Source organism: Schistocerca serialis, chromosome 8, assembly GCF_023864345.2.
Source record: "Schistocerca serialis cubense isolate TAMUIC-IGC-003099 chromosome 8, iqSchSeri2.2, whole genome shotgun sequence".
NCBI classification, from domain to species: domain Eukaryota; kingdom Metazoa; phylum Arthropoda; class Insecta; order Orthoptera; family Acrididae; genus Schistocerca; species Schistocerca serialis.
Window position 1 is genome coordinate 608,275,513 of NC_064645.1, and position 25,246 is coordinate 608,300,758.

The window sequence follows — 25,246 nt, forward strand, 5'->3', positions numbered from 1 at the left end:
TTCAGTTTTTCAAGGCCTATCCACTGTGCCATCTTATAACTAAATGTGAGGGGGGTGCTATGGGGAGGTTCCCTTGTTAGAAGATGTGTATGACCTCGAGACTGACCTGGCAATAAGAGACATGGACACCGGGATAGTGCTCATGGACCGCCCGCCCACGAGGTAGTCGTCTGCGCCGGAGGAGCGAGCGAAGAATCCGTAGTAGACGCCGATGGCTGCGCTCACCGACAGCATCAACGCGAACACCGTGTAGTCGACGACGCCCAGCAGCGGCGCCTCGCCCCTAGACACGCTCATGCTGCGTCCTCAACTCCGACGAGCACAGCGGACAGGTGTTCTCCTCTCTGCTGTAAGTGTAGGGGAATACAAGAAGCGAGGTTGTCGAAATACTGTATGATTTACTTCTAGAAAACTGTCAACTGAAGCAAACTTGAAAGTACACTGCTGGCCATTAAAATTGCTACACCACGAAGATGACGTGCTACAGACGCGAAATTTAACCGACAGGAAGAAGATGCTGTGATATGCAAATGATTAGCTTTTCAGAGCATTCGCACAAGGTTGGCGCCGGTGGCGACACCTACAATGTGCTGACATGAGGAAAGTTTCCAACCGATTTCTCATGTACAAACAGCAGTTGACCGGCGTTGCCTGGTGAAACGTTGTTGTGATGCCTCGTGTAAGGAGGAGAAATACGTACCATCACGTTTCCGACCCTGATAAAGGTCGGATTGTAGCCTATCACGATTGCGGTTAATCGTATCGCGACATTGGTGCTCGCGTTGGTCGATATCCAATGACTGTTAGCAGAATATGGAGTCGGTGGGGTCAGGAGGGTAATACGGAATGCCGTACTGGATCCCAACGGCCTCGTATCACTAGGAGTCGAGATGACAGGCATCTGTTCCGCATGGCTGTAAAGGATCGTGCAGCCATGTCCCGAACCCTGATTCAACAGATGGGGACGTTTGCAAGACAACAACCAACTGCAAGAACAGTTCGACGACATTTCCAGCAGCATGGACTATCAACTCGGAGACCATGGCTGCGGTTACCCATGATGCTGCATCACAGACAGGGGCGCCTGCGATGGTGTACTCAACGACAAACCTGGGTGCACGAATGGCAAAACAGTTTTTCGGATGAATCCAGGTTCTGTTTACAGCATCATGATGGTCGCATCCGTGTTTGGCGACATCGCGGTGAACGCACATTGGAAGCGTTATCACCTGGCGTGATGGTTTGGGGTGCCATTGGTTACACGTCTCGGTCACCTCTTGTTCGCACTGACAGCACTTTGAACAGTGGACGTTACATTTCAGATGTGTTATGACCTGTGGCGCAACCCTTAATTCGATCCCTGCGAAACCATACATTTCAGCAGGATAATGCACGACCGCATGTTGCAGGTCCTGTACGGGCTTTTCTGGGTACGGAATATGTTCGACTGCTGCCCTGGCCAGCACATTCTCCAGATCTCGCACCAAATGAAAACGTCTGGCCAATGGTGGTCGAGCAACTGGCTCGTCACAATACGCCAGTGACTACTCTTGATGAACTGTGGTGTCGTGTTGAAGCTGCATTGGCAGCTGTACCTGTACACGCCATCCAATCTTTGTTCGACTCAAGGTCGTTATTACGGCCAGAGGTGTTTGTTCTGGGTACTGATTTCTCAGGATCTATGCACCCAAATTGCGTGAAAATTTAATCACATGTCAGTTCTAGTATAATATATATGTCCAATGAATACCCATTTATCATCTGCATTTCTTCTTTGTGTAGCAATTTTAATGTCCAATAGTGTACTTCATTTATAAGAATATAGGAGGTGTGTTTTTTAAGTAAGTTCCGTTTTGCCACACTGAGGCCGCAGCGCTGCGGTCGGCGTTCTGCACATGTGCACTGGGCGCCTACATCTGTTGTCTCCGCACTGACGCCATTACAGTCTGATTCTTCCTTGTTTACGTTGTGTAGTGAGTGTTTAAGATGCCTCCGATATTCGTGAGTACCGCCGACTGTGAAGTACGGGCTGTTATAAGACTTCTTAGTGCTAAAGGCCTAAATGCGATCGATATTCATCGTGAGATCTGTGCAGTTTACAGAGAAAACATTATGAGTGATGGAATGGTAAGAAAGCGGGTGATAGGATTTAAAGATGGGCGCACAAATGTGCATGATGAACAATGGAGTGGGCGTCCTTCACTCGTTAATGAAAGTTTGGTGCGGGAAGTGGACAATAAGATGAGGGAAAACAGACGCTTTACGATTTCCTCCTTGCAGGATGACTTTCCTTACGTTTCTTGTAGTGTTTTGTATGGCATTGTGACCGAGCACTTGAATTACAGAAAATTGTGCGCACGTTGGGTACCGAAAATGTTGATGGATGTGCACAAAACCAAACGTTTAGACAGTGCACTGGCTTTCCTTGAGCGGTACCACAACGACGGTGATGATTTCTTAAGCCAAATTGTTACGGGCGATGAAACATGGGTGGCCTATGTCACACAAGAATCAAAGCAACAGTCCATGGAATGGCGGAATTCAGAATCAGCCAGAAAAGTGAAGTTTAAGCAAACAATTTTTGCCTGGAAAATCATGTGCACAGTTTTTTTGGGACAGAAAAGGAGTATTACTTGTGGAATTCCTCCCTCGTAATAAGACAATCAATGCAGCAGCTTACTGTAAGACATTGCACAATCTGCGCCGTTCAATTCAGAACTAAAGACGTGGCAAGTTGAGCAAGAGCATCGTTTTGCTGCAAGACAATGCTCGTCCGCATGTGGCGAATCAGACCAAAGATCTCATCACATCTTTTCGATGGGAAACTCTATCATCTTCCGTACAGCCCCGAACTTGCAACCAGTGACTACCATCTGTTCCTGCACTTGAAGAAACACCTGGGCGGTCAGCGTCTTCAAGACGATGAGGAAGTCAAAACAGTGGTGATGCAGTGGTTAACAAGTCAGGCGACAGAGTTCTACGAGGAAGGTATACAAAAAATAGTACAACGTTATGACAAGTGCCTCAATATTGACGGAAATTATGTAAAAATGTACATTAAGGTACAGGCTTTCATGTAAAAATAAAATTATTGTAATATATTAGCACGTCTTTTTTTAATTACAAAACGGTACTTACTTAAAAAACACGCCTCGTAATACAATGAACAAAAGTCACTGTTTGTTAATATTGATACAATTAATCCGTGTTAGACAATAGTTATAAGCCCACATTTTAGTAACTGACTACACAAAAACATTTGACATGATTAGTACAATTTTTTCCACGTTCATGCAGAAGGTACTCGGTCTCTGGTGAGGGAGAGAGGGAGGCAGGGAGGAGGAGGAGAACATTAGTATTTAACGTCCCCTCGACATCGAGGTCGTTGGAGACGGAGCACAAGCTCGGATTAGTGAAGGATGACGAAGGAAAGCGGTTGCGCTCTTTCAAAGGAACCATCCCAGCATTTGCCTTAAGCAATTTAGGGAAATCACGGAAAATCTAAATCAGGATGGCCCGAATGCGGGTCCATTGTGCTAACAACTGCGCCATCCCGCTCGGTTCTCTTGCGTAGAAATTGTGTGGGCATGGACTGAAGTGGGAACCAGCGTACATACACTCTTGATCGGGCCGTTGCAGCAAACGAGAAAGAGGATATGTCTTATTGGACAACATACAAAGTGGCATACGAAAGTTAATTTTCAGAAGAATGAGTAGACTGAATTTCTTTTTTGCAGACAGGAAGGAAGCAACTTGAACATTGACAGTCATCAAATTAAAGTGTGCAGCAATTTAAGTACTTCGATAGTATTGTATTGTGTGATGCAACAAAAATATCCAATAACGGATCAGGCAGGAAAGGGTGGACATCCAAAAATTGAATCCTATACTTTGGTCCTAAAAAATGAGTTAAAAGTTAAATTCGACTAAACAAGTAACCAATAAAAGTTACAGAAGTGAGTGTTGAGAACTGACAGAAAGAAATAAAAAAAAAGGCTTAAAGCCTTAGAAATGGACCAACTTATTGTATGAAAAATTTCTCGACTTGACCCCGCAAGAATTGAAGAAATAAGTGAAAGGACGCAGACCCATTATAGTATTAAGGACAGAATAAAAGACAGATAGGTGGGAAGGTTGGGGAAAGTCGAAAGAATGGAAGAAGACAGATATCCAAAGAGACCACTTTTATGGCAACCTCTTGGAAGGAGAAGAAGAGGAAATCACGAAAAGGTGGCTAAGGGCTATCCAAGAAGCGATGGAGGGAGAGGAACAGAAGAGGATGAGGAAGAATGACGGAATCGTTTGGCGACAAAGATGCGGGATGCGGCGGGAGCTGTGGGCCTCCAGGAACGAGAAGAAGTACCATCTGTGTTGACGACTTGGGAAGGGGGGAGGTGGAAGGCCAGAAAGTCCCTCGATCATAAAGCAGGGGTTAAGACATAAGTTTCCCGTGCCACTGAATATTTTTAAAATCTGTAGTGATACGACTATAGAGGCTTGCCAAAAGAGTATACAACATTTTAGAGTCGGCAATTCAGTCTGAAACACGATTTTATTTACTGTTGAGAAGGTCTCACATGCAGGCACTAACAGGACCTTTGTTTCCCAGTTATCATCTATTCAACACTGTTTGCAGCTACAACCTATATATACCTTTCAACAAGTCTAAGGTAACGACACTGAAACAGACAATGTCCAGTCGGTTCAAAGTTTGGAAGTGGAAACCGCTTAATCAAGCAGGTTGGCAAATTTAACTACTTAGGATAACTCCCATAGTACTCAAGCAAGCTACAGAGGGTAAAAACTGTAGAGGAAGATAGAAATTGAAAGATATCCAAGAAATAATTGAAGACAATGGGTGGAAGTATTGCTCTGAGTTGAAGAAGTTAGCGCAGGACAGGAATTCTTACCTGTCCATACTCAACCAGCCAGAAAACTGATGATCAAAAATACGAAACAAAAAATGTTTGATCTGCTACAGTCAAGACCTGAAAAATAAATTTCAGCATGTGTGCCACTATAAAGAGAAGAGACCTGTTGAGACAGTGGAAAATGAAATACCTTACACGAATGGCTGGAGATACCCTTAGAGGTCAAATAAGGATCGAAAACACCAGGTAAGAACTAAAGACAGTTAATATAAATGGAAATATGGAGTAACCAAAACGCACCTGATACAAGCCCAGGTGCAGAGCAAAAGGCCTAACAAGAAGTTTTTACTTTGCAAACCGATTGGTGGAAGAGATTTGGTAAAGGCGTGGAAGAGATGGCAGGATGAGCTTGAATTGGAGTACCATGACATTACTGTTGATGATCAAAGTGGTCACCTCAGACCCTTCGATTACAGATTACTTAGCGATTGGGGCAGCATCAGCTGTGGAAATCCATTTGAATAAACAAGTAACCGAGAGAGATGCGACGAATGATACACATGCCATTTGAAATTCGCAAATTCCATATGACTGGTGTCTTGCGGTACACAACTTTCTTTATGGCAGCCTTGGTACATAGGGTTTTTGGGATTTAGGCCATGCTGCGAGGTACAGATGCAGTACTTCTGATGTAACCAGAACTGCCAGTTTCAAGTATTCGTTTCTCAACGAAATTAATGTCAGAGGATTTAAAAATCTGTCTGCATCAGTTCCTCCAGCAGGAGACAAAACGTTACAGACAGCTTACGATCACAGCCTAAATTCCAAACACCAAATGTCGTCCAGGATAGTTTCTAGAGATATGGAGTGAGCTATCACATAGGAACAGTTGTAGATAAAGTATAAGGTTGGTGCATAAGGTCGAAGCGTTCTTGTTTTGCGTGCTGGTATTCCGGTTGCTAAGGGTTTATTTATCGACTGTCGTTTTTATTTGTAGTTCATTGTTGTTATTTGAGATTGCCTATTGTCATTTGTCCGCTGCCCGTGGTCTCGCGGTAGCGTTCTCGCTTCCCGAGCACAGGGTCCTGCGTTCGATTCCCGTCGGGGTCAGGGATTTTTCCTGCCTCGAGATGACTGGGTGTTGTTGTGTCGTCTTCATCATCATCATTCATCCTAATTACGGTCGGAGGAAGGCAACGGCAAACTACCTCCATCAGGACCTTGCCTAGGACGGCGGTGCGGGTCTCCCGCATCGTTCCCCTACGCTCTGTAAAGAAGCATGGGACTTTATTTCGTTTTTTCCATTGTCATTTAGGGATAGTGAGTGGAACTGTGGACACTAGAAAATGGAGTGCCAAGTGGAGAAATCTGAACGTTTCCGGCATATTCTTCTGTTTGAGTTGAATAGAGGAGGGGCAGCAGAGGCAAAATGGTTTTCTCGTGTTAAGGAGGATTGTTTTGACATTAGTGACTCTCCATGTTCAGGAAGACTTTCCAGGTTTGACAGAGACCGTTTAAACGCTTTAATCCGCAGTGATTGACGTCATTGTTCTTAAGGCTGGCAAATGTGATGAATCGTGATCATTGCAGCAGCGTGTGACACTTGCATGTAATGGGGGAGGTTAAAAATCGGATGTATGGGTACCGCATGCTCTAAGCCAAAATCACAAAACTCAGCGGGTAGCCACATGTTAGTTACTATTGTTATTTATACCTGAATTAACTTTCCCTTTACCATAAACTTACTTTACAAATCTACTATATAAAAATACCCTTTGTCCACATCCATACTTCTTCGAAATGTTCCCACACTAAATCCCATTCCATTACATAACTCGTTAAACAATTATCTTCATATTAACCTTAAACCACACTCACGCATCATTCGTAGTGCTAAATCACATTTATAACACTTTACATACACAAAAAGACATAATAACACTCACTGGAACAGTTTATGAAAAACATTCTATTACTTTAGTGCACTCTAGTGGGAACAATCGAAACTAAATCACAGTCCCCTATCCAATACTGTCCTCTATCGGCTGATACATAAACTACGTGCGCGTCCAGTCTCGCGTCACCATCCAGCTCTGAGGTACATCTCCCACTTAACCGTCTCCAAGGCAGGATCGGTATACGGCGCTACGTCTCAAGGGATTCGAGGGAACACCAAAAGAGAAGAAACCAGGAAAGAAGGGGACAGAAGAGAGGAAGACGAAACACAGTGAACATATGAAAGGTTTTTGGGAAGAGAAAAGAAAGACACAAAAATAATGCCATGAAAATTGATTGTGTTTTAACGTTGTCCTAAATTGGGAATTAACGATAGTAATAATAATAATAATAAACATAAAATTTGTACTGCTATACTGGAAAATACTGCTCAATGCAGTGGGTGTATTGCAAGCCGAATTAGTATGAGACATCGAGCGTATCGGGAAAAAAAGCGGTCCCAGTGATTGATTGATTAGAAACGAAGTATTATAGCATTGTTGTAAAATGTTTGTAGCTTACATTCTCGTTTAGAAAACTTTAAGCAGTCTTTTAGTAGGGCAAAAAGTGCAAATATTCTTCAGCTCACACAATTCTCAGAGAAAGGACTTGATCAATGAGACATATTCACATTTAATGACAGTGCATAGTAATTCAGTGTACTTTTACTGACCTTAACTGTTTCCGCAAAAGTGTAGTTGCACCTTCTCTGGAAGCGAATTCAGCGAGCGGTACGCATGAGGGTCCGGCTCGCCACTTTACATGAAGCGCCTCAGTGTGTCAGCGCGCTGTATCCTTTTATCAGCTGTCTGACAGCCGTCTCCCGGTTCCCCTTCCTTTTTGCGCTGTTTTACACACGCCACACTCAACACGTCAGTGTGTATCAAGAGATAACCAGAAGCGTAACAGCGCATTGATAAAGTTTACATCTACGCAACATACTCTGCAATGGTTCTGACCTTCTGAGCTCACAAGACGTGTTTGTCCGTTCCGATAAAATGTAGTTTAAGGATTTTATCAAACAGGATTTTGTCCTGTGCAAATGAGCACGATAACGCGAATGTGTGCTGAAGCAGTGGTAACACGATAAGCGTTCACCGTACTTGTGCCACAACATCATTCAATAATACATTTAACCATGAGTATTGCGGGCGTATAAGAAGCCCTGGTGTAAAACACACGCCCCACTTTTTAAGAGCTATTTTAGGGAAAAAATTTCTCATTTAATAAGTCTACTGCAAAACAATAATAACACCTATGTCGACGTACATCAAATATTTAGGCAAAGTAAATAGGAAAAAGTGCTCACATATAATTTTCGTCCTCAAATCCGCAAAATTCATACTCAGAGCTGAAGGAAGAAATACTTGAAGCCATCATGTCAGAAACTGAATCCTTATAAACTAAGTTTTCCTCTGTATCATCCAAGGCAACTGATTCCACACTTCTTAAACGATTTAATCACCGTTTTAGTTTCTATGGAGTCCCACGAAGCTTTGACCGACTCACAAACTTGAGAAACGCTCCTTCCTAAAGCAGCAGTTTCAAAAACTGTAGACTGCATCCATTTGTTTCACTCTTCCTTCATAAGTGCTTAAGTGTTACATACATCTAATGGTTAAAGGAAACTGGTTAGTCTTCCTGGAATTGCAGCTAACTTAGGCTTCAGTCTATTTTTAACATCTTCTGTTCTGTGAAAATGAAGTTGATCCCATGCTAACAGGACAGGCTTCTTCATTAGGCCTCGAGATTGCGTAGACCAAACTTTATCTGTGCACAATCTCATTCCTCCTCTTTGCGTCTAGCCTTTATTTGTACATGGACAAATTCTCTTTTCGGCTATTTTTCCATAGGAAGCGTCTTTGTTTTTAAAATCAAAAGTGGCTGTAATTTTGTCTTTTCAGCACAGCAGGATAAAACGACGTGTGCTGAATCTTCTCATTGCCAGGAAGTTTTAATAATAACACTTTTTGTGCCTTTGGAATCCACAATTCTGTTAGAAGGGACATCAGAGGTTAGCGGAGTCTCGTTCATGTTACCAATGAGCGAAAATTCAACTTTTCGAAGGTTAAAACTTTTCGCTTTTCTTTGTGCTAGTGACAAATAGACGAATACAACTATTTGTTCTTGGTACTCGGCATGTTGTGTGATATTTTTGTCTTGGTTCACGTACAAATCCGATACCTCCTCATCAATCTTGAATAACATGGATGTTGATCTAGTAAATTTGGTGATCCCTTTGTTAGTGGATATTAGTTTCTTTTGATGAATGAGCGTTTACGCAGAAACCGATATTCCTGCTTGTCTGCTCTCTAAAATCCAAGCATTGGGTTCTGCTTCAAGTTTCGGCCATTTAACAGTTCAATTTCTCAAATTATGTTTACTGCGAGGTGCTTTCTTTCAAAATTCTTTCTGAGTTCGCCAAGTTCTTTTCTTTTTCTGTTGCAGGTGACCCGAAATGCCTTTCTTCAACCCTTTCCATGCTCCTTAGCATATGCAACTATGATAGCTTAAATGTAATGGTATAGCGAGGGCGTTTTTGAGCCATAGTTTATAAATAAAATCACAATATAGGTACTAAACAAGTGCAACACAGTGCTAAATCCAACAGTAATTTGAACTTGAACGAACAGTATAAGAATCTTTAACGACAGCGCATGTGCATCCACTGAACTGTATACAACTGGAATGTTCAAAATTCGCAAGGATGCCAACAATGAATTGTTTCAATACGAAACACAGAAATTTTGAAGAATGGAGCTTATAGGTAATTCGTTAACCTGTTACCGTTGTGTAAGACGCATCCAGTTTTTGGGCCTATTTTCAAAGGAAAAATATGCCGGCAAAAACGGTATTGGGTTGCTCTATGAAATGCTGAGTTATGAGAGAGCATTAATAGTTTAGATGAGGCTGAGGACAGTCGTTAGAAAGCGTGAAATTTTTTAAAATGTTTTATAATTATCTCAATAGCTAGAAAATCTCTACAGTAGGACAATTATAACAATAATCGTCTCGGTATATCCTATACGTAATTTAGCTTCGTCGATATTGATACTGTTACTTAAATATCTTTTAGCTAATAGCCGCGTTGTGTAACCACTCGCTCCCTGATTGGGTAATGTCTCACAACGGCAGGAGAATTATTGAAAACTGTTGTCCTACAAATAATAACGTAGTGATGCTACTTTTTCCTTGACAGTTGTGATATTTTATGCAGAATATTTATAAATTATGGCATGTACAGTATCTTTAATAATAATAATAATGGTAATAATAATAATAATGAAGAATTATCGACAAGAATAATGCATCATATTTATCAAGTGTCTTAATTACTAAACTCTCAAATTTCACAGTCTGATTTTTGGTAACAACAAATATAATATGGGTCATTCTTAAGATCATCTCTTGCACTGCAACCACTGCATCCACTGTTGGTTGTGACCAAGGTTTCAAAAATTTCAGGCCTACAGTGTTTCTGTTACTAAAAATTTAAGGGGAACAATCTCACAGGTTATTTGTAGGAAGTGGAGGCATGGTTCTTCAGCTTTAAATATTTTTCTTTTTTTCTTTAGCTCCTCATTTTGATTACTTTCTTTCGAGAGCGAGTCAGAACTACATTTTTATCTTCGGTTGGATACTATCTGTCGTAATTTGCTCTGTGCAAAAGGTTATAGGTCTTGCAGATTGTGATGTGTTTTTTAGTCCAGATGATGTACGTAAGCCTTCTAGTAGACTTACACATTCTTCATAATCAGCACTACTATTTTTGGCAGCCATCTCACATTCTACAGTGCTGTTCTGAGATTGTGGTTGAGCCACATGTGTCAATTATACAGGATCTTTATACCAGCAGATATATCTCTTGACGTACATATGAGCCCCTTAGAGCCCAAGTGGTGTAACTCACATTATTCTTGTTTTGATATATTTGTAAGTAGGCTGTTTATGTTTTCTCTATGTAAGTAGGCTGTTTATGTTTTCTCTATGTAAGTAGGCTGTTTAGGTTTTTTTATGGTAACGCCACCTCTGTTTGAAAATCACTGGCTGTGCTGTGTGCAGTCTGTGGCTGCTTTGCATTGTTGTAATACTCGCCATTGTAGTGTTAGGCAGCTGGCTGTGAACAGCGCGTAGCGTTGCGCAGTTGGAGGTGAGCCGCCAGCAGTGGTGGATGTGGGGAGAGAGATGGCGCAGTTTTGAAATTTGTCATGAACTGCTATATTTATATATGATGATATCAAGGTAAATACATTGTTTGTTCTCTATTAATATCTTTCATTTGCTAACTATCCCTATCAGTAGTTAGTGCCTTCAGTAGTTTGAATCTTTTATTTAGCTGGCAGTAGTGGCGCTCGCTGTATTGCAGTAGTTTGAGCAGCGAAGATTTTTGTGAGGTAAGTGATTTGTGAAAGGTATAGTTTAATGTTAGTCAGGGCCATTCTTTTGTAGGGGATTTTGAAAGTCAGATTGCGTTGCGCTAACAAAATATTGTGTGTTAGTTTAAGCACAGTCCTGTATAATTGTTCAAAGGGGACGTTTCATATTTAATGGCTTACTTGGACTATAATACAAAATTTAATACTTTTCATATCGCTTTTGGATCGATGCATTATCAGAATCTCTTTTTATAACTCGCAATAACAATTCCAATAAATTCTGTCAGATTATAGACCAGATACAAGAGCTCAAATGAAGTTATCCCACTTGTGACGTAAACAGGTAACGGATTTTATTTACTATGAAAACATACATAGCAGCCAACAATACTACAATTAAGTAATTTTTCATAGTCTTTGTTACTCACAGTCAGTACTATGATTTGTATTCGCTGGCCTAACAATTTCAGCATCGTCAGACGAACAAGGAAGTAGTGGAGATAAACAGGTCAAATGAAGGGCAAAAGTTCTTCCGTGTCCTCGTTTTCTTTGTAACAGCCCTTGGTCTTGTGTTCAGCTTTCCCTGAGGTATGTTAATCTCAGAAGCCGTGCATATCTTTTTTATTTTTTTATTTTATTTAATTTTTTATTTTTTGATACTGGCATGAAGTCCAACTTGTGAAATACCATGTAGCTGGAAGAAGTTCTTTGAAAAAGAGTGTGACTGACTCACTCTTTTGGTACCGTATCTTTAGTCATGATACAGGTTGATTTACAATGTCATTTTTTTTACTTGGATTTGATGACTGACTTCAACAATTTTTCCAAGAAGTCATTGTACTTCATTATAGTGACATGAAGGGGATATTTTTTTCTTGACTTCACAATAGTATTGTATCAATAGTATATCTGTTGTGTCTTGTTGCAGTTTTCTACTAAACCAAAATGACTATCATTGAGAAGATAGGAATCGCCACTTCTCATGAACGTTTTATCTATGATTCCAATATTATTCTTTTCACTTAAAACTGGTTTCACTAATGTCATATCTATTTTCCCGTTACTGTTATGTCCTGTACAAATATAGCTCTATATTAAAAAAATGTTTTGTGGACGATGCTCTTGTTTCAATGTGTTTGACGGGAGGGCCCACTTTATTGGAAACTACGAGAGTCAACCACTTCTTCCCTGCAGTAAATTAATCATAATTTTGATGACAGCTCGTGACAACGCGAACTGTCAACAAATAAATTACATTTGTGATAAGCTGCTTGACATTTCAGCCTGGGAAAGGATAGGGACTTTCCTACATCAAAAGAATAGGTGTCTTAGGGGTTATCATAAACTGATTTTTCAGTTCCTGTTTTTAAGGACTCACAAGCTTTCTTAGAACAACATAGACGCAATTCAGTCTTGTTGCAGTTGCGCCTTTTCTTATTCATCTTTTAATGCTTGAGCTTTTTCGCAGAAATGTCACATTGTTCACAACTGTCCTTGTGAAGAGCAGTGGATATCCAGATTGAACCCATTGTTAACCCTTACTGTCTTGGTAAATTTCTAATTGAAAGAGAAGATCAAAAACCAGTAATGAAGTGTTATAGAGTACATAATGTCTGAGATACATTATACTTGTCAGACTTATTTGTGACAACAGAGATATGAGAAACTGAACCTTATATTTTATTTAGTAAAAGAGTTTTAATTAACGTTTTGGTGATACATTGATGGGATTTACATGGTTAAGAATGAAAAGTACGTGGTGGCATTCATTTTAAATAATCATATACAAAACGATATAGACTTATTGGTGGATTTCTTGGAAACAGTTCATTCTCTTGTTTAGAAATGTATTGCATTGTCGCCTGGAAATGGGAAAAGTGTAAACTAATATTTTCTTACGTTTGAAAAGACACGAAGTGACGCAAGTACATAATCCAATAAACCAAGCTAATAGTTGTAACTGCGATTCAACAAAATCAAAGAAAATTATTGTTCACTGTTGACACTAATTGTGTTCAGATGAGCGTCACGGAACATGATAGATAGTGTTTTAAATAGTTTGCAAGAAATGAAGCCGGAAGATCGTTCGTGGATTACCTTCACTCGAAAGCCCACCATCTTTCTGGACTTGAACGAATTGGTTTCCTCTATGGAGACCTTTAGGTTCGCCCACGAGCAGCGAGGCCGGCACGAAGGGTTAGAATCCGCACCTCAGTTACGACTAAGGCCCGTGATCCACGTCCTAGTTCTTCGGGTCACCAAGGTTTCTTCCGATATGGGGAAGGGATCATTATGTGTGCTGGTGCCCCATCGAGCGAGGTCCGACAGCTAATAGATGTCGCCACTGGGGGCAAGCCAAGCCCATTCCCGGTAAGCCTCCTGGTTGCTGTGCTCGCGTTCTCGCTCTTAACAGTCCTTCCGTTGCCCACATATGTGCTCAGCTCAATAAAAATCCTGTGTGGGCCCTTTGGGATTTGGGGAGTTCAGTTTCCTTGTTGGGTGTATTGGACTATGATTGGTATTTGATAAAGAACCTGTTTGCGGCCTTTTGGATTCGGGGAGTTCAGTTTCCTTACTGGGTTATTGGAATACGATTAGTATTTGAAATGTGGTGGTTTATGTATGTGGTGTATGTGGTGGTTTTCTGGAGACTAGAAATCTACTCTGTAGGAATCAGCATGGGTTTCGAAAAAGACGGTCGTGTGAAACCCAGCTCGCGCTATTAGTGCACGAGACTCAGAGGGCCATAGACACGGGTTCACAGGTAGATGCCGTGTTTCTTGACTTCCGCAAGGCATTCGATACAGTTCTCCACAGTCGTTTAATGAACAAAGTAAGAGCATATGAACTATCAGACCAATTGTGTGATTGGATAGAAGAGTTCCTAGATAACAGAACGCAGCATGTCATTCTCAATGGAGAGAAGTCTTCCGAAGTAAGAGTGATTTCAGGTGTGCCGCAGGGGAGTGTCATAGGACCGTTGTTATTCACAATATACATAAATGACCTTGTGGATGACATCGGAAGCTCACTGAGGCTTTTTGCAGATGATGCTGTGGTGTATCGAGAGGTTGTAACAATGGAAAATTGTACTGAAATGCAGGAGGATCTGCAGCGAATTGACGCGTGGTGCAGGGAATGGCAATTGAATCTCAATGTAGACAAGTGTAATGTGTTGCGAATACATAGAAAGATAGATCCCTTATCATTTAGCTACAAAATAGCAGGTCAGCAACTGGAAGCAGTTAATTCCATAAATTATCTGGGAGTACGCATTAGGAGTGATTTAAAATGGAATGGTCATATAAAGTTGATCGTCTGTAAAGCAGATGCCAGACTGAGATTCATTGGAAGAATCCTAAGGAAATGCAATCCGAAAACAAAGGAAGTAGGTTACAGTACGCTTGTTCGCACACTGCTTGAATACTGCTCGGCAGTGTGGGATCCGTACCAGATAGAGTTGATAGAAGAGATAGAGAAGATCCAACGGAGAGCAGCGCGCTCCGTTACGGGATCATTTAGTAATCGCGAAAGCGTTACGGAGATGATAGATAAACTCCAGTGGAAGACTCTGCAGGAGAGACGCTCATTAGCTTGGTACGGGCTTTTGTTAAAGTTTCGAGAACATACCTTCACCGAAGAGTCAAGCAGTATATTGCTCCCTCCTACGTATATCTCGCGATGAGACCAAGAGGATAAAATCAGAGAGATTAGAGCCCACACAGAAGCATACCGACAATCCTTCTTTCCACGTACAACACGAGACTGGAGTACAAGGGAGAACCGATAGAGGTACTCAAGGTACCCTCCGCCACACACCGTCAGGTGACTTGCGGAGTAAGGATGTGGATGTAGATGTAGATGTCTCCCCTGTGCCCTACTTTCCAGGGATGTTGGGGTATGAACAGGCAGGGTTTGCCTCTGGTATGTGAGGTGCGAGGGAAATTACCTATTTGTAATTTTTCTTGTCCTAATAAGTTAATCTTTGTAAAGAATTTGTCACCTTTCTTCTCGGTTGTGGCTTTATTGAGCGGACTGGTTTGGTACTGGATTTTGGTAGCAATACTTTCTGTAAGTTTTGTCCGCCAGAAAATATAGCCCTCTGTTCTTGCCGTACTCTTAGCAATGCCAGTTTGCTTAACTCATTTCATTCAGAGCGAGTCACCTGGGGGATGTTGAAGCTAGGCAGCTACTAAACATGTTAGGGAATTACCTTGAGCACAGGAAGTATGATTTGGAGACTGAAAGCCGAGCCTTATGCTGGGTCTTAGCGTGAACTAGAAAGACCGGTAGGATCTCCATAGGGTCGGTTTGCATATCAACATTTTGCTTAGGTGTTCGGTGCATTGAGGTGCTGACTGTCAGGCGACCAACGTACTTAGTCGCATGTTCGAGGAAGGCGCCGAGGGAGTGGGAGTGTGTCACTCCTCGTCTGTGAATCCTGTTTGTGGTGTCTTGGCCGAGGTACCGGAGCTTGTTACTGATCTCACGTCTAAACAGGGCCAGCACCTCTTCTGGCAGCCACTAGAAAACTTTCGCTAACTGGAGAACGGTACCCGGTTACCTGTTGGAGAATGATGACGATGATGATGGTGATGATGATTGGTTTGTGGGGCGCTCAACTGCGCGGTTATCAGCGCCCGTATAAATTCCCAACCTTTGCACAGTCCAATCTCACCACTTTCACGAATGATGATGAAATGATGGGGATAACACAAACACCCAGTCCCTGGGTGGAGAAAATCCCCAACCCAGCCAGGAATCGAACCCGGGACCTGTTGGAGAAGGGCACGTTTGGCGGGAGGTCAGGAGATCCGCTGATGATAGGATTTGTTTGCCTGTGGAGCTTGTTTCATCCATTTTTATCACTTTCATGATTCCTTGTTTGAGAGGCATTTGGGGCCTCACAAGACTATCGCTAAGGTACTGCAACACGTAACTTGCAACTTAGCCGTGATTAGTGGGGGAGTGCGAGCTATGTAAGATGGCAAAATACTATCACAACTCAAGCAAGGGACTTTTAGAGTCCGACCGAGCGCAACATCCCATGGATAAGTTGTTTATTGATTACGAGGGGCCTCTTTCTCGCACAAAGGGAGGATAGTTATGTGATGGTTGTGGTAAATGCCTTTTGCCGTTTCGTTTGGCTTGCCCCTAGTAGGGTAGCGTTTACCATCCTACATCTTTCCAAAATCTGTTCCACATTCGGACTTCCTGCAGACCTGGTGAGTGATGATTCCCCGGCCTTTGTGCTATAAAGCCACGTCACCCCCCTCCCCTATTATCCACAGCCTTCCTTCGCCGAAAGGTGAACAGAAACGTCACAGGCCACTCACATCGTCTACCATGCCAGGTGTCGGACCAAGTGGGGTGGTTCGCTCCCTTAGATTAATTTCGCTTTCAGTTCTGCTTAACACGATGCGGCGAACGCTCACCCAGCCTCGTTAATGTTTGCTTACTGCCTTTATTTCCCTCTAGCAAACTTGTGGTTGCTTTAGGATAGACCTCCTGAGATCATAAAACGGAATTAGGGAAAGGCTAGGCGCAATATAGAACTTGCTCATCACTGCTAAATGAGTTGCTACAACCAGGGAAGGCAGCCGTTTCATGCTAAAGCTGGGGACAAAGGTTTTTTCGTAACTTCAGTGCCTGGTGGCGGCAGGGATGCGGGTATTTCCGGGAAGCCTTTTCTGAGTCTTGTGGGGCCTTTCCGAATCCTTAGGGTCCTGAACTCAGTTAATCTTATGGTCCCTTATCTTGCCACAGGTAAAACCTTGAGGGTGCATGTCAGCCAGGTCAAGGAAGCGAGGTAGGGGTCCCTGTCTTCCCTCCAGATCCCCCCTTACCACACACACATGGAAGGGGGGAGGGGCCGGAATTGTTCTCGCTTTAGTGGCGAGCAGGAAGTTCATATGGATCACTAGAAACCTGTAATAAATTAAAGTTTATATAAATAAATAATGAACACAATTAGTCACTGTAGTATTCTGATGCCGCAAATAAACGGAAATATTAGGTTTCGTTTAACTAGATGCACCCACAAGGATACAGAAACGCCCATTGATGCATATTTCATACAAATAATATTTTCGAATTCACTTGCACATGCAACTACTTTATTGCAATAAAATGTGGCTTCACGTTACAAATGCTGCAGAAGAAACATACGATTTCCAAAACTGAATTTTCCTCTATATTTAGCTGCAATTCTATAGACAATAAAGAAGCACGAGTGCGAGTGCGTGCGCGAGCGCGTGCACGAGTGCGAGTGCGTGCGCGAGTGCGAGTGCGTGCGCGATTGCGAGTGCGTGCGCGAACGCGTGCGCGAATGCGTGCGGGAGGGCGTGCGCGATTGCGAGTGCGTGCGCGATTGCGAGTGCGTGCGCGATTGCGAGTGCGTGCGCGAACGCGTGCGCGAATGCGTGCGGGAGGGCGTGCGCGATTGCGAGTGCGTGCGCGAGTGCGAGTGCGTGCGCGATTGCGAGTGCGTGCGCGAACGCGTGCGCGAATGCGTGCGGGAGTGCGTGCGCGAGTGCGTGCGGGAGTGCGATTGCGAGTGCGTGCGCGATTGCGAGTGCGTGCGCGATTGCGAGTGCGTGCGCGAACGCGTGCGCGAATGCGTGCGGGAGGGCGTGCGCGAGTGCGTGCGGGAGTGCGATTGCGAGTGCGTGCGCGATTGCGAGTGCGTGCGCGATTGCGAGTGCGTGCGCGAACGCGTGCGCGAATGCGTGCGGGAGGGCGTGCGCGAGTGCGTGCGGGAGTGCGATTGCGAGTGCGTGCGCGATTGCGAGTGCGTGCGCGAGTGCGAGTGCGTGCGCGATTGCGAGTGCGTGCGAAAGTGCGAGTGCATGCGCGATCGCGTGCGCGAATGCGTGCGGGAGTGCGTGCGCGAGTGCGTGCGGGAGCGCGTGAGCGAATGCGTGCGGGAGTGCGATTGCGAGTGCGTGTGCGATTGCGAGTGCGTGCGCGAGTGCGAGTGCGTGCGCGAGTGCGAGTGCGTGCGCGAGTGCGAGTGCGTGCTCGAACGCGTGCGCGAATGCGTGCGGGAGTGCGTGCGCGAGTGCGTGCGGGAGTGCGATTGCGAGTGCGTGTGCGATTGCGAGTGCGTGCGCGACTGCGATTGCGTGCGCGATTGCGAGTGCGTGCGCGAACGCGTGCGCGAATGCGTGCGGGAGGGCGTGCGCGAGTGCGTGCGGGAGTGCGATTGCAAGTGCGTGCGCGATTGCGAGCGCGTGCGCGAATGCGTGCGGAAGTGCGTGCTCGAGTGCGTGCGCGAGTGCGAGTGCATGCGCGAACGCGTGCGCGAATGCGTGCGGGAGCGCGTGCGCGAGTGCGTGCGGGAGTGCGTGCGCGAGTGCGTGCGCGATTGCGAGTGCGTGCGCGAATGCGTGCGGGAGTGCGTGCTCGAGTGCGTGCGCGAGTGCGAGTGCATGCGCGAACGTGTGCGCGAATGCGTGCGGGAGCGCGTGCGCGAGTGCGTGCGGGAGTGCGTGCGCGAGTGCGTGCGCGAGTGCGAGTGCATGCGCGAACGCGTGCGCGAATGCGTGCGGGAGTGCGTGCGCGAGTGCGTGCGGGAGCGCGTGCGCGAATGCGTGCGCGAGTGCGATTGCGAGTGCGTGCGCGATTGCGAGTGCGTGCGCGAGTGCGAGTGCATGCGCGAACGCGTGCACGAGTGCGTGCGCGAACGCGTGCGCGAGTGAGTGCGTGCGGGAGTGCGTGCGGGAGTGCGTGCGCGAGTGCGTGCGGGAGGGAGTGCGCGAATGCGTGCGGGAGTGCGATTGCGAGTGCGTGCGCGATTGCGAGTGCGTGCGCGAGTGCGAGTGCGAGCGCGAACGCGTGCGCGAATGCATGCGGGAGCGCGTGCGCGAGTGCGTACGGGAGCGCGTGCGCGAGTGCGTGCGGGAGTGAGTGCGCGAATGCGTGCGGGAGTGCGATTGCGAGTGCGTGCGCGATTGCGAGTGCGTGCGCGAGTGCGAGTAAGTGCGCGAACGCGTGCGCGAATGCGTGCGGGAGTGCGTGCGGGAGCGCGTGCGCGAGTGCGTGCGGGAGTGCGTGCGCGAGTGCGTGCGCGATTGCGAGCGCGTGCGCGAATGCGTGCGGGAGTGCGTGCTCGAGTGCGTGCGCGAGTGCGAGTGCATGCGCGAACGCGTGCGCGAATGCGTGCGGGAGCGCGTGCGCGAGTGCGTGCGGGAGTGCGTGCGCGAGTGCGTGCGCGAGTGCGAGTGCATGCGCGAACGTGTGCGCGAATGCGTGCGGGAGTGCGTGCGCGAGTGCGTGCGGGAGCGCGTGCGCGAATGCGTGCGGGAGTGGGATTGCGAGTGCGTGCGCGATTGCGAGTGCGTGCGCGAGTTCGAGTGCGTGCGCGAACGCGTGCGCGGATGCGTGCGGGAGTGCGTGCGCGAGTGCGTGCGCGAGTGCGAGTGCATGCGCGAACGTGTGCGCGAATGCGTGCGGGAGTGCGTGCGCGAGTGCGTGCGGGAGTGAGTGCGCGAATGCGTGCGGGAGTGCGATTGCGAGTGCGTGCGCGATTGCGAGTGCGTGCGCGAGTTCGAGTGCGTGCGCGAACGCGTGCGCGGATGCGTGCGGGAGTGCGTGCGCGAGTGCGTGCGCGAGTGCGAGTGCATGCGCGAACGTGTGCGCGAATGCGTGCGGGAGTGCGTGCGCGAGTGCGTGCGCGAGTGCGAGTGCGAGCGCGAACGCGTGCGCGAATGCGTGCGGGAGCGCGTGCGCGAGTGCGTACGGGAGCGCGTGCGCGAGTGCGTGCGGGAGTGCGTGCGCGAGTGCGTGCGGGAGCGCGTGAGCGAATGCGTGCGGGAGTGCGATTGCGAGTGCGTGCGCGAGTGCGAGTGCGAGTGCGAGTGCGTGCGCGAGTGCGAGTGCGAGTGCGAGCGCGAGTGCGAGTGCGTGCGCAAGTGCGAGTGCATGCGCGATCGCGTGCGCGAATGCGTGCGGGAGTGCGTGCGCGAGTGCGTGCGCGAGTGCGAGTGCATGCGCGAACGTGTGCGCGAATGCGTGCGGGAGTGCGTGCGCGAGTGCGTGCGCGAGTGCGAGTGCGAGCGCGAACGCGTGCGCGAATGCGTGCGGGAGCGCGTGCGCGAGTGCGTACGGGAGCGCGTGCGCGAGTGCGTGCGGGAGTGCGTGCGCGAGTGCGTGCGGGAGCGCGTGAGCGAATGCGTGCGGGAGTGCGATTGCGAGTGCGTGCGCGAGTGCGAGTGCGAGTGCGAGTGCGTGCGCGAGTGCGAGTGCGAGTGCGAGCGCGAGTGCGAGTGCGTGCGCAAGTGCGAGTGCATGCGCGATCGCGTGCGCGAATGCGTGCGGGAGTGCGTGCGCGAGTGCGTGCGGGAGCGCGTGAGCGAATGCGTGCGGGAGTGCGATTGCGAGTGCGTGCGCGAGTGCGAGTGCGTGCGCGAATGCGAGTGCGTGCTCGAACGCGTGCGCGAATGCGTGCGGGAGTGCGTGCGCGAGTGCGTGCGGGAGTGCGATTGCGAGTGCGTGCGCGATTGCGAGTGCGTGCGCGAGTGCGAGTGCGAGCGCGAACGCGTGCGCGAATGCATGCGGGAGCGCGTGCGCGAGTGCGTACGGGAGCGCGTGCGCGAGTGCGTGCGGGAGTGAGTGCGCGAATGCGTGCGGGAGTGCGATTGCGAGTGCGTGCGCGATTGCGAGTGCGTGCGCGAGTGCGAGTAAGTGCGCGAACGCGTGCGCGAATGCGTGCGGGAGTGCGTGCGGGAGCGCGTGCGCGAGTGCGTGCGGGAGTGCGTGCGCGAGTGCGTGCGCGATTGCGAGCGCGTGCGCGAATGCGTGCGGGAGTGCGTGCTCGAGTGCGTGCGCGAGTGCGAGTGCATGCGCGAACGCGTGCGCGAATGCGTGCGGGAGCGCGTGCGCGAGTGCGTGCGGGAGTGCGTGCGCGAGTGCGTGCGCGAGTGCGAGTGCATGCGCGAACGTGTGCGCGAATGCGTGCGGGAGTGCGTGCGCGAGTGCGTGCGGGAGCGCGTGCGCGAATGCGTGCGGGAGTGGGATTGCGAGTGCGTGCGCGATTGCGAGTGCGTGCGCGAGTTCGAGTGCGTGCGCGAACGCGTGCGCGGATGCGTGCGGGAGTGCGTGCGCGAGTGCGTGCGCGAGTGCGAGTGCATGCGCGAACGTGTGCGCGAATGCGTGCGGGAGTGCGTGCGCGAGTGCGTGCGGGAGTGAGTGCGCGAATGCGTGCGGGAGTGCGATTGCGAGTGCGTGCGCGATTGCGAGTGCGTGCGCGAGTTCGAGTGCGTGCGCGAACGCGTGCGCGGATGCGTGCGGGAGTGCGTGCGCGAGTGCGTGCGCGAGTGCGAGTGCATGCGCGAACGTGTGCGCGAATGCGTGCGGGAGTGCGTGCGCGAGTGCGTGCGCGAGTGCGAGTGCGAGCGCGAACGCGTGCGCGAATGCGTGCGGGAGCGCGTGCGCGAGTGCGTACGGGAGCGCGTGCGCGAGTGCGTGCGGGAGTGCGTGCGCGAGTGCGTGCGGGAGCGCGTGAGCGAATGCGTGCGGGAGTGCGATTGCGAGTGCGTGCGGGAGTGCGAGTGCGAGTGCGTGCGCGAGTGCGAGTGCGAGTGCGAGCGCGAGTGCGAGTGCGTGCGCAAGTGCGAGTGCATGCGCGATCGCGTGCGCGAATGCGTGCGGGAGTGCGTGCGCGAGTGCGTGCGGGAGCGCGTGAGCGAATGCGTGCGGGAGTGCGATTGCGAGTGCGTGTGCGATTGCGAGTGCGTGCGCGAGTGCGAGTGCGTGCGCGAGTGCGAGTGCGTGCGCGAGTGCGAGTGCGTGCGCGAGTGCGAGTGCGTGCTCGAACGCGTGCGCGAATGCGTGCGGGAGTGCGTGCGCGAGTGCGTGCGGGAGTGCGATTGCGAGTGCGTGTGCGATTGCGAGTGCGTGCGCGATTGCGATTGCGTGCGCGATTGCGAGTGCGTGCGCGAACGCGTGCGCGAATGCGTGCGGGAGGGCGTGCGCGAGTGCGTGCGGGAGTGCGATTGCAAGTGCGTGCGCGATTGCGAGCGCGTGCGCGAATGCGTGCGGGAGTGCGTGCTCGAGTGCGTGCGCGAGTGCGAGTGCATGCGCGAACGCGTGCGCGAATGCGTGCGGGAGCGCGTGCGCGAGTGCGTGCGGGAGTGCGTGCGCGAGTGCGTGCGCGATTGCGAGTGCGTGCGCGAATGCGTGCGGGAGTGCGTGCTCGAGTGCGTGCGCGAGTGCGAGTGCATGCGCGAACGTGTGCGCGAATGCGTGCGGGAGCGCGTGCGCGAGTGCGTGCGGGAGTGCGTGCGCGAGTGCGTGCGCGAGTGCGAGTGCATGCGCGAACGCGTGCGCGAATGCGTGCGGGAGTGCGTGCGCGAGTGCGTGCGGGAGCGCGTGCGCGAATGCGTGCGCGAGTGCGACTGCGAGTGCGTGCGCGATTGCGAGTGCGTGCGCGAGTGCGAGTGCATGCGCGAACGCGTGCACGAGTGAGTGCGTGCGGGAGTGCGTGCGCGAGTGCGTGCGCGAGTGCGTGCGGGAGTGAGTGCGCGAATGCGTGCGGGAGTGCGATTGCGAGTGCGTGCGCGATTGCGAGTGCGTGCGCGAGTGCGAGTGCGAGCGCGAACGCGTGCGCGAATGCATGCGGGAGCGCGTGCGCGAGTGCGTACGGGAGCGCGTGCGCGAGTGCGTGCGGGAGTGAGTGCGCGAATGCGTGCGGGAGTGCGATTGCGAGTGCGTGCGCGATTGCGAGTGCGTGCGCGAGTGCGAGTAAGTGCGCGAACGCGTGCGCGAATGCGTGCGGGAGTGCGTGCGCGAATGCGTGCGGGAGCGCGTGCGCGAGTGCGTGCGGGAGTGCGTGCGCGAGTGCGTGCGCGATTGCGAGCGCGTGCGCGAATGCGTGCGGGAGTGCGTGCTCGAGTGCGTGCGCGAGTGCGAGTGCATGCGCGAACGCGTGCGCGAGTGCGTGCGGGAGCGCGTGCGCGAGTGCGTGCGGGAGTGCGTGCGCGAGTGCGTGCGCGAGTGCGAGTGCATGCGCGAACGCGTGCGCGAATGCGAGCGGGAGTGCGTGCGCGAGTGCGTGCGGGAGCGCGTGCGCGAATGCGTGCGGGAGTGGGATTGCGAGTGCGTGCGCGATTGCGAGTGCGTGCGCGAGTGCGAGTGCATGCGCGAACGCGTGCACGAGTGCGTGCGCGAACGCGTGCGCGAGTGAGTGCGTGCGCGAGTGCGAGTGCGAGTGCGTGCGCGAGTGCGTGCGGGAGCGTGTGCGCGAATGCGTGCGGGATTGCGATTGCGAGTGCGTGCGCGATTGCGAGTGCGTGCGCGAGTGCGAGTGCGAGCGCGAACGCGTGCGGGAGTGCGTGCGCGAACGCGTGCGCGAGTGCGTACGGGAGCGCGTGCGCGAGTGCGTGCGGGAGTGAGTGCGCGAATGCGTGCGGGAGTGCGATTGCGAGTGCGTGCGCGATTGCGAGTGCGTGCGCGAGTGCGAGTAAGTGCGCGAACGCGTGCGCGAATGCGTGCGGGAGTGCGTGCGCGAATGCGTGCGGGAGCGCGTGCGCGAGTGCGTGCGGGAGTGCGTGCGCGAGTGCGTGCGCGATTGCGAGCGCGTGCGCGAATGCGTGCGGGAGTGCGTGCTCGAGTGCGTGCGCGAGTGCGAGTGCATGCGCGAACGCGTGCGCGAATGCGTGCGGGAGCGCGTGCGCGAGTGCGTGCGGGAGTGCATGCGCGAGTGCGTGCGCGAGTGCGAGTGCATGCGCGAACGCGTGCGCGAATGCGTGCGGGAGTGCGTGCGCGAGTGCGTGCGGGAGCGCGTGCGCGAATGCGTGCGGGAGTGGGATTGCGAGTGCGTGCGCGATTGCGAGTGCGTGCGCGAGTTCGAGTGCGTGCGCGAACGCGTGCGCGAATGCGTGCGGGAGCGCGTGCGGGAGTGCGTGCGGGAGTGCGTGCGCGAGTGCGTGCGGGAGCGCGTGCGCGAATGCGTGCGGGAGTGCGATTGCGAGTGCGTGCGCGATTGCGAGTGCGTGCGCCAGTGCGAGTGCGTACCGAACGCGTCCGCGAATGCGTGCGGGAGTACGTGCGCGAGTGCGTGCGGAAGCGCGTGCGCGAATGCGTGCGGGAGTGCGATTGCGAGTGCGTGCGCGAGAGCGAGTGCGTGCGCGAACGCGTGCGCGAATGCGTGCGGGAGTGCGTGCGCGAGTGCGTGCGGGAGTGCGTGCGCGAGTGCGTGCGCCAGTGCGAGTGCAAACGCGAACGCGTGCGCGAATGCGTGCGGGAGTGCGTGCGCGAGTGCGTGCGGGAGCGCGTGCGCGAATGCGTGCGGGAGTGCGATTGCGAGTGCGTGCGCGAGAGCGAGTGCGTGCGCGAACGCGTGCGCGAATGCGTGCGGGAGTGCGTGCGCGAGTGCGTGCGGGAGTGCGTGCGCGAGTGCGTGCGCCAGTGCGAGTGCAAACGCGAACGCGTGCGCGAATGCGTGCGGGAGTGCGTGCGCGAGTGCGTGCGGGAGCGTGTGCGCGAATGCGTGCGGGAGTGTGATTGCGAGTGCGTGCGCGATTGCGAGTGCGTGCGCGAGTGCGTGCGAGATTGCGAGTGCGTGCGCGATTGCGAGTGCGTGCGCGAGTGCGAGTGCATGCGCGAACGCGTGCGCGAATGCGTGCGGGAGTGCGTGCGCGAGTGCGTGCGGGAGCGCGTGAGCGAATGCGTGCGGGAGTGCGATTGCGAGTGCGTGCGCGATTGCGAGTGCGTGCGCGAGTGCGAGTGCGTGCGCGAACGCGTGCGCGAATGCGTGCGGGAGCGCGTGCGCGAGTGCATGCGGGAGTGCGTGCGCGAGTGCGTGCGCGATTGCGAGTGCGTGCGCGAATGCGTGCGGGAGTGCGTGCTCGAGTGCGTGCGCGAGTGCGAGTGCGTGCGCGAGTGCGAGTGCATGCGCGAACGCCTGCACGAGTGCGTGCGCGAACGCGTGCGCGAGTGAGTGCGGGAGCGCGTGCGCGAGTGCGTGCGCGAGTGCGAGTGCGTGCGCGAATGCGTGCGGGAGCG

The 25,246-nt window shown here is 50.8% G+C and overlaps 4 protein-coding genes across 5 annotated transcripts in view; 2 read left to right on the plus strand and 2 right to left on the minus strand.

The window, feature by feature from the left end:
* LOC126416621 (sodium-coupled monocarboxylate transporter 1-like) overlaps positions 1–7,676 on the minus strand; it is a 334,959-nt gene extending 327,283 nt beyond the window's left edge. The window contains exons 1-2 of one of the 2 annotated variants that reach the window (XM_050084378.1): positions 7,540–7,676; positions 107–344 (exon numbers count right to left, since the gene is read on the minus strand). In XM_050084378.1, the coding sequence (XP_049940335.1) occupies positions 107–297 (191 nt within the window). In that variant the 5' untranslated portion in view covers positions 298–344; positions 7,540–7,676. Of the gene's footprint in view, positions 1–106; positions 348–7,539 lie in introns of both variants that reach the window. The other variant, XM_050084377.1, reaches the window with a different exon arrangement.
* Positions 7,677–13,534: 5,858 nt separating this feature from the next.
* Positions 13,535–19,726, plus strand: LOC126417154 (balbiani ring protein 3-like). The gene is made up of 4 exons (XM_050085052.1): positions 13,535–13,612; positions 17,458–18,872; positions 18,916–19,138; positions 19,256–19,726. The coding sequence occupies exons 1-4, from the start codon at positions 13,535–13,537 to the stop codon at positions 19,724–19,726; spliced, it is 2,187 nt and encodes a 728-aa protein (XP_049941009.1).
* A 122-nt stretch (positions 19,727–19,848) lies between these two features.
* Positions 19,849–20,532, minus strand: LOC126417155 (serine/arginine repetitive matrix protein 5-like; the record flags this gene model as incomplete). Its single annotated transcript, XM_050085053.1, has 1 exon — positions 19,849–20,532. A coding segment is annotated over exon 1 (684 nt), but the record flags the coding sequence as incomplete, so codon positions are not given.
* On the plus strand, positions 20,531–25,181 carry LOC126417156 (balbiani ring protein 3-like). Its single transcript, XM_050085054.1, has 8 exons — positions 20,531–20,842; positions 20,960–21,418; positions 21,482–22,696; positions 22,782–22,904; positions 23,022–23,356; positions 23,400–23,622; positions 23,740–24,252; positions 24,285–25,181. The coding sequence occupies exons 1-8, from the start codon at positions 20,531–20,533 to the stop codon at positions 25,179–25,181; spliced, it is 4,077 nt and encodes a 1,358-aa protein (XP_049941011.1).
* The last annotated feature ends 65 nt before the right edge of the window (positions 25,182–25,246 follow it).

Coding starts and splice junctions, on each gene's coding strand:
- LOC126417154 (XM_050085052.1), top strand. CDS start 13,535: ATGTGTGCTGGTGCCCCATCGAGCGAGGTCCGACAGCTAATAGATGTC. Junction 13,613..17,457: donor GCAAGCCAAGCCCATTCCCG/GTAAGCCTCCTG, acceptor GCAATTCTATAG/ACAATAAAGAAGCACGAGTG. Junction 18,873..18,915: donor GAGTGCGTGCGCGATTGCGA/GTGCGTGCGCGA, acceptor CGCGTGCACGAG/TGCGTGCGCGAACGCGTGCG.
- LOC126417156 (XM_050085054.1), top strand. CDS start 20,531: ATGCGCGATCGCGTGCGCGAATGCGTGCGGGAGTGCGTGCGCGAGTGC. Junction 20,843..20,959: donor GGGAGCGCGTGCGCGAGTGC/GTGCGGGAGTGA, acceptor TGCGTGCGGGAG/TGCGTGCGGGAGCGCGTGCG. Junction 22,697..22,781: donor GCGAGTGCATGCGCGAACGC/GTGCACGAGTGA, acceptor TGCGTGCGGGAG/TGCGATTGCGAGTGCGTGCG.